The sequence below is a fragment of the Podarcis bocagei genome (assembly GCF_964188305.1).
Source record: "Podarcis bocagei genome assembly, chromosome: 4".
Classification (NCBI taxonomy): domain Eukaryota; kingdom Metazoa; phylum Chordata; class Lepidosauria; order Squamata; family Lacertidae; genus Podarcis; species Podarcis bocagei.
Window position 1 is genome coordinate 8,656,910 of NC_138128.1, and position 7,663 is coordinate 8,664,572.

The 7,663-nt window shown below is 49.1% G+C and overlaps 1 protein-coding gene and 1 long non-coding RNA gene across 3 annotated transcripts in view; one reads left to right on the forward strand and one right to left on the reverse strand.

Moving 5' to 3' along the window:
* LOC308584996 (major facilitator superfamily domain-containing protein 8-like) overlaps positions 1-6,516 on the forward strand; it is a 30,476-nt gene extending 23,960 nt beyond the window's left edge. Inside the window, exons 11-13 of one of the 2 annotated variants that reach the window (XR_014007063.1) lie at positions 206-336; positions 447-592; positions 3,137-6,516. Coding sequence is in view for 1 of the 2 variants with exons in the window: in XM_081190419.1 (XP_081046545.1) it covers positions 206-336; positions 447-536 (221 nt within the window). In the remaining variant the exon portion in view is untranslated. Of the gene's footprint in view, positions 1-205; positions 337-446; positions 828-3,136 lie in introns of those variants that run through there. The other variant, XM_081190419.1, reaches the window with a different exon arrangement.
* LOC308585179 lies at positions 5,605-7,215 on the reverse strand. The gene is made up of 2 exons (XR_014007120.1): positions 6,175-7,215; positions 5,605-6,144 (listed from the first exon to the last, which is right to left on the reverse strand). It is a non-coding gene; the product is annotated as an uncharacterized lncRNA (long non-coding RNA).
* Between the last annotated feature and the right edge of the window lie 448 nt (positions 7,216-7,663).

Sequence of the window (7,663 nt, forward strand, 5' to 3'; positions counted from 1 at the left end):
CTGCCCTCTGACAGATTTCAGGTTCTTCCTCCAAGTTTAGTCCAGATAATATTGTATTTTGTGGGGAAACAAGGCTGATCCGGGCATTGAAGTTGCATCCCAAAACAAGCCAAGGGTCTTTAAAAAAATTGATATGGGAGCCTTTTGGGGCGGGACTGAAGACACTGATAAATATTCTTTAATATGCTTTCTTCTTCTTCCACAGGGTTCAGTCAGGGTCTCCGTCGCTCTGTAGGGGGCGTGGCCACCATCCTTGGGCCTCTGTGGGCTGGAGGCTTGACCAACAACTTGGACATCATGCTGGGGGTGATGATGGGTTTGCTGAGTCTCCTCACGGTGAGTGCCCAGTGGCCTGGCTGTGGAACTGCATTCTGGGGCCACAGTGAGACCCTCCCTCCCTCCTCTCCCCAGCCACACTGTGCTGACCCACTCCTCTTCTCTGGCAGATCATGGTGGGGCTCTCATATGCATACCTGGTGGAGCCGCCCAGAAGATACGTGTCATCGCAAACATCTGAAGATGAATGCAGCTCATGATAGCCCCGTTGGATGGAGGTGCTTCTGAAGGAACAGAGAAGGTCCTGCTCACCCAGGTGAGAGCACATGTCTCCTCCACCATCACCCTGGTCTGATGGTCGAGCGTGTGGCTTCTCAAACTCCAGTAGCCAAGTGAGGCCTGGAGAAGCTGGCGATGGAGTCTTCCTGCAAGGAGATGCAGAATAATAACCATAATAAAAATAAAAAATTATTTATATCCCGCCCTCCCCAACTGAAGCCGGGCTCAGAGCAGCTAACAACAATAAAAGTAACACAGCATTCTAAAATCAATTCAGAATCAAATTAATGGCAACCATTGGGCTAGTGATCTGTGAGGGTTACCAAAGGAGGGGGTCAGACTGTGCCTTGGCCAAAGGCCAGGTGGAACAGCTCTGTCTTGCAGGCTCTGTGGAAAGATGTCAAGTCCCACAGGGCCCTAGTCTCTTGTGACAGAGCGTTCCACCAGATCGGTGCCACAACCGAAAAAGCCCTGGCTCTGGTTGAAGCCAGCCTAACTTCCCTGTGGCCTGGGACCGCCAAGATGTTTTTGTCTGAAGACCGTAAGGTCCTCCGTGGGACATACCAGGAGAGGCGGTCCCGTAGGTACGAGGGTCCTAGGCTGTATAGGGCTTTAAAGGTTAAAACCAGCACCTTAAACCTGATCTTGTACTCCACCGGGAGCCAGTGCAGCTGGTATAGCACCGGGTGAATGTGATCCCACAGCGAGGACCCCATAAGGAGTGCATTCTGCACCTGCTGGAGTTTCTGGGTCAGTCTCAAGGACAGCCCCATGTAGAGTGAGGCAATGGTGGTGGGGATTGCTCTGGTCTTCTTTCTACCAGGCATGTCTGCATATAAATACATATTAAAAAATGTATTATTGAGTGTACACACACGCACACAGGCACGTACCTGGATTTTGATTGAAATCATTTTCTGGTTGTTGTGGAGGACAAGGAAGAACATGTACATCTTTGGTTGGGCCAGACAGATAACTTGGTGGTGGTCCCCTTTTTTTGCAATATGGAACAAATGGTCACATTTGCTAATATGGGGGGGGGGAAACCCTCCTTTAAAATCACAATTCATAAATGCAAGAGGCTTTCCCCCTCAATAAGTCTTAATTGTGATAATTGAGGTTGTTTTGGTGTTTGAAATTCCATGTTTTCTTATTGTTTTGCATAAGTTGCACCAGTACGTACATGTTGCTCTATTTATTAAAATGTTTTTGCCCTGCGTCTGTCCACATATGAAACTTTGCCTGTGGAATGCTACTGAATCTGAAGCTCAGTTGCTGAAGGTGTCTACTGGTTACAAATCAGGAGACCAAACATAGATGATGTGGAACTTAGCAAGCTGCCTTATTCAGAGTCAGAACATTGGTCCATGTAGATAAGTATTTCTCCACATGGACTTCTCCACCTGGATATGCTGGGGATTGAACTGAAGACCTTCTGCATGCATGTTCTTCTGTAAGAGACAGTCCTTTCCCAATGATACCTAATGCTGTGGAGCTAGACTATGTTAGGGTAATTTGCAGTGTGGCGATATTGCATATTTTTGCATTGCTATAATCCCAAGGTAAAGGGAAAGGACCCCTGGATGGTTAAGCCCAGTCAAAGGGGCCTATGGGGTTGCGACTCTCATCTCACTTTTCAGGCCGAGGGAGCTGACATTTGTCCACAGACAGCTTTCTGGGTCATGTGGCCAGCATGACTAAACCGCTTCTGGCACAATGTGACACTGTGATGAGTGCCAGAGCACATGGAAATGCATCTACTTGCATTGGTATGCTTTCAAACTACTAGGTTGGCAGGAGCTGAGACAGAGCAACGGGAGCTCACCCCATCGCATGGATTTGAACCACCGATCTTCCGACTGGCAAGCCCAAGAGGCTCAGTGGTTTAGACCACAGCGCCACCCGCGTCCCTGCTATAATCCCAGTGGGGTAGAGAGGAGAGGGAGGAAGCACAGCTGCTCTGTTTTTGGTGGCACCTATAGTTCTGTCCCTAAACAACTTAAATTCATAGGAGCCAGGGATGGGGGAGGAATTCAGTTTGGTTCACATTCTAATGTGAACCTGCCTAACAGCAGCATCTTGGGTGGTTGCCACTGAGCGAAAATACATCATGTCCCCATATGTGCCAACACATTAACAGTAAGGAACCACAGTCTAAGGCTGAGGTTAGCAAGACAAGATGCAGATGAGCAAACAGAGCAACGAGGGGCTTAGGTTCTTGTTCCAGTTGGAGATGAGGGTGAAGGCTTCATTCGTTCAGATGGGGTAAAAACATTAAAAGGAAGGATTCCTCCAAACTGGGCTGAACGAGCAGCAGAATGGCAGCTGCAGTTCCATGTGAGCAGGTGCACAAATTCCTTATGACATGTACATGTTAATAAAGTTGGAACTAGTAGTGGCTGACCAGCAGTGGGACATTGGGATCATAGTGAAGAAGTTGAAGTCTCTTCCAACTCTATGATTCTATGATTCTATGATTCTATGACCCTCAGATGTTCTAATATGGAGTATGGGAAGAAGAGACTTGTGTCCCCCAAGGAGCCTGGTCTGCCTCATTCCTGCTTCTGTCCTTTTCCTGCAGGTGTCTCTTTGACTGGTGCTGGGCACCCCTGGCTGGATCCTGGTTCCATGTTGCTGCTCTCCTGCTGGGATGGGGAGTGGGAAAGAACTTGTCTCCACCCATTGAGCAAATCGCAGCTCAGCCACCAACTTGTGCTATTTCACGTTCCTCCTCCTGGCCAGCTCTTCTGTCACCCACCACCTGGCCGAGGACTCTGCTCCATGCTGCCCCCTAAGAGCAAAGAGTGCCATCTCTTTCCATGGCATTCCTCATTTCTTAGCCTGAACGGAGCCTGGCAAGCCATGGAACCGGATTCGTGTTTGGATCTGGTCTGCTGTCTGTATGTGGCCACTCCCAGTTTCTCAAGGGCCCTCTTCTTCACCTGGGGTCCGTGGGCACTATATTAAAGCTTGCTTCACTCCAGGGATGGGAAACCTGCTGCCCTCCAGCCATTGCTGGACTCCAGTGCCCATCAGTCCCAGCCAGCGAGGCCAGTGGGTGGTCATGGATGATGGGAGTTCTAGCGTGGCAGTATCTAGGGGGTCACAGGTTTCTCATCCCTGCTGGAAGTCTCTGCATCTCTTGGCGCTGCCCTCTCCCTCCCTTCTTCCCTGCCCCTTCCTGTAGTTGTTGCCACCAAATGGTGCCTGGCGTTGTTTCCTTGCAATATTGCACATGCAGGCAGTGGGCAATGGGGTATCAGCTGCCATGCTTGCAAAGTGTGACCCTGGGCCTGTTTGGCGAGAGGTGCCGGAGCGTAATTGAGAATCACTCTGCATCCTGGAGGTTTGGGCTGCGTTCAAACAGCGTCCCTGAGCACAGACTTGCAAGTTAATCTGTCGGTGCTGCCATTTAGGGGTTGAGCTGCGTCTTGGAGGGTTGATTAACACTAGGCAGCTGTCCAGAGTAGCAGGTGTGGCTGTCATTTCCATTGGATAAGGATTTGGTCTCAGGGGAGAGCTGAACCCCGTGGCTCTCCAACCCCATATCCACATATCCCTCGCTCCAGCTCCAAAGTTAGAAATGAGCCCTGGGTTTCGGGGTGGGGTTTGAATTTTCTTCTGGGAGGGGCTACAGGGGAAAAGCAATAGCGAGAGGCAAAATTCAGGGCCGCCCCTCCAACTTCACTGTTTCCCTTACTGCATTGGATCCAGATCGTAAAAATGCATAAATACTAATCCATTAGTACTTCAGTCATTATTTATTTAGACACTTGATATATGCCTTATATTTTAGAAAACCAACCAACCGCTTACACTTCCTCCTCCCTTCCTGCTTGTTATTTTTGTGATGACCTTTGGTTAGCCACACAACCACACTGCTGCAATAATTAATCCCAGTGAAAATGGTTACCAGGAAATTTGCACGCTCAGACTTGCATTTGTTTGAAGCATTTTTAGTTCACTCTTCGTATGAAAAAGGTCACCTGGAGTGGGTTACGGAGAATAACCTTCCCTGCTCTCAAGGTTGCAATCTTAAAAACATGACACCAAAGGAAAACGATTTCTTTTTCTTGTGTGGGGAGGGGTGGGAGGAAAGACTCAAACTCAGCTTAGTTTACAAAGTTCTAAAAATGGGCTGCTGGAATGGAAGCGGCTCAAGGAGAGGCAGAGCTGATGGAGTGACACTGCTTCTTTTCCTTCTGCTTCTATGAGCTCAATCATAGAATTGTAGAATTATAGAGGTGGAAGGGACCCTGAGGGTCATCCAGTCTGACCCCCTGCTGTGCAGGGATAGCTGCTGCCAGGAGACAGTTGAGAGAGGGAAGATCGAATGGAGCTGACTTCTCAGGAACGGGAAAACCAAATGATTAAGGAGAATAGCAGTTCCCCTAGGAGGAAAGGATGCAACAGTTGGAACTTTTAGTTTAGAGCAGTGGTTTTCAACCAGTGGGCCGTGGCACCCTGGGGTGCCTTGGATGATGGTCAGGGTGCTGCGGACAACACTGCCCCCTCTCCTTCTTTCCTCCTCTCCCTCCTCTGATGCCTTCTTGTGTCTCTGCCTCCCAAAGGCTTGCACAGCTGTTTGTTGCAGCAGCCCTGGCTACAAGCTCTGCAGGCGAATGATTCTTCTGGGGCTGGCCAGGGAGTGCTGGTTGCCAGGAGCTGAGGCGGCCTTGGGATAAGCAAGGAAATGGGTGATGTAGCCTAGCCAGAGTCCACCAGCCTTTGCTGTTGGGAATGGATGGATGAGCCCCAGGCCCCTGTGGGGCAGTGTGAGGAGGCAACTCTCTTTGGGACAGGGAGTGGGGCAGCTCAGAGACCAGGGGCAGTAGCAACAGCTGCCCGGAGGACTCCCAAGGGAGAGGAGGCTGAGGGAACACTCCACAAGGGAGGGGTGAGGGGCTGCCAGATCTGCAGGCAAGGGGTGACATAACTGGGCTCCTGAGCCCCCCAGGGGTGTTACAGAAAGAATGTAGTTGGTCAGGGGAGCCATGGACTCAAAAAGCTGGAAAACCTCTGGTTTGGAGAAAAGACCCACAAGAGACAACATAGTAGAGGTTTATGAAGTTATGTGTGGCATAGAGAAAGTTTTTCTGCTCTCATAACGCCTGAACTCGTGGACATACAGTTGGTAGCCTGCAATTGTTGTTGTTATTATTTGACTGCCTGCTGAGTAGCCTGAATTGGACTTGGAAGGGGGAAGCCTCATCCATAGCCTGCATCAAAATGCAAGCTGTGAGCCTATCAGGCCATTTTAAATAAAAGTATTTTACCAAGTGGGCTGGTGGGTGAAGGTCTGATGATGCCACTCCTCTATCATTTGCTTCATTTCTGTGCTGGCCAGCAGCTGCTCTGGGTAGCACATAAATCAAGCAGGTCAATGAAGGAGTAGTTCAATCTGTCCATCCCCCACCAGCCTATTCACTCACCTGCATGGAGTCCCCAGTCAATTATGGCAACCAGGTGAGTTGCGAAATGCAAAGCTCTCTTCCAGCGTATCATCACGTTTGTCAAGTGTGAGCCGTGGGAGAAGCAGCGGCCCTGAAGGAGAGATGTCCCATGCAATATCGCTGTGCCATGTGGTATCTATGAACATGATGGTGCTCGTCGTGTAACACTATTTTCCCTACATGGAGGTGGGTCTGGGCAGCTTTTGAAATGGCTTCTCCGATAACAATTCCCCACCGTGCAAATAAAAATGGCTTGCACCATGTGGCAGAGGGAGAGCGAGAGTGTTCATGCACTTCACACAAGCAGTCCGACATGTGGCGATGCTTCTCTGTGGTTGGGGTTCAAGTGACGACTGCCCTGCAGCCTCTGTGCCCAGATAAGTCCTTTAAAGATGCCAACACAGGATTCCATCCCAACAGTCTTGCCATGTGTCTCAGTTTCTTGCGTTTGTGTCTCTCTCTTGGATTTCTGTACGAACAACAAAAATAAACTGACACCCTACTGAAACTGCCTGAGATAATTTAATACCGTCTATAAAAGGCTAGCTGAATGTATGAAACTGCCTCATCTCTTGAAGGCCGCTCACTAGTTGCTATTATAGAATTTCACCTGTGGGTAGCTGCTGGGGACTCAGATAGCTGAGAGGCACCATTTAAATTTCCAATATACCCAACAAAGGTGTAGGGGCTTTGCAAGACACATGGTCACCCTAGAGGGGAGGTACCACAGGACTACCACAAAGGGAAGTAGCTGAAGTATAGCTTGCTAACCTTGATGGCTGCTGAAGAAATACAACATATGCTGTTAATAATGATTGTGCAACCCATACAGCACATAGGCGACAATTATTCACACAATTAATATTAATATACTGAGGAAGCCCAGAAAACTCTGCTCAGGGAGTGGGCTATCAGCCAACCCCAATAAATTGGCCCTGTCGGGGGCGAAATAGCAGCTCTTCAACTTTATGGACTGCTAGGGCGAAACGGAAAGCAGAGACATCACCTTGCCAACAAATGTCCATATAGTTAAAGCCATGGTTTTCCCAGTAGTGATGTATGGAAGTGAGAGCTGGACCATAAAGAAGGCTGATCGCCAAAGAATGGATGCTTTTGAATTATGGTGCTGGAGGAGACTCTTGAGAGTCCCATGGACTGCAAGAAGATCAAACCTATCCATTCTGAAGGAAATCAGCCCTGAGTGCTCACTGGAAGGACAGATCCTGAAGCTGAGGCTCCAATACTTGGCTACCTCATGAGAAGAGAAGACTCCCTGGAAAAGACCCTGATGTTGGGAAAGATGGAGGGCACAAGGAGAAGGGGACAACAGAGGACGAGATGGTGGGACAGTGTTCTCGAAGCTACCAGCATGAGTTTGACCAAACTGTGGGAGGCAGTGGAAGACAGGAGAGCCTGGTGTGCTCTGGTCCATGGGGTCACGAAGAGTCGGACACGACTAAACGACTAAACAACAACAACAACAGGGTGAAACAGGGATAGAACGCTGGAACCCTGTCTTCCATCTGCCTTTCACAGCTACCGGGAACATCACTGAACTTACTTATCTTCTTCTTGAACTTACCTAAAAAACAAGAAAAAACAAAAATTGAGTCAAGAAGTTGGATGAACTTAGTAAAATCTGACACTGCAAGTTC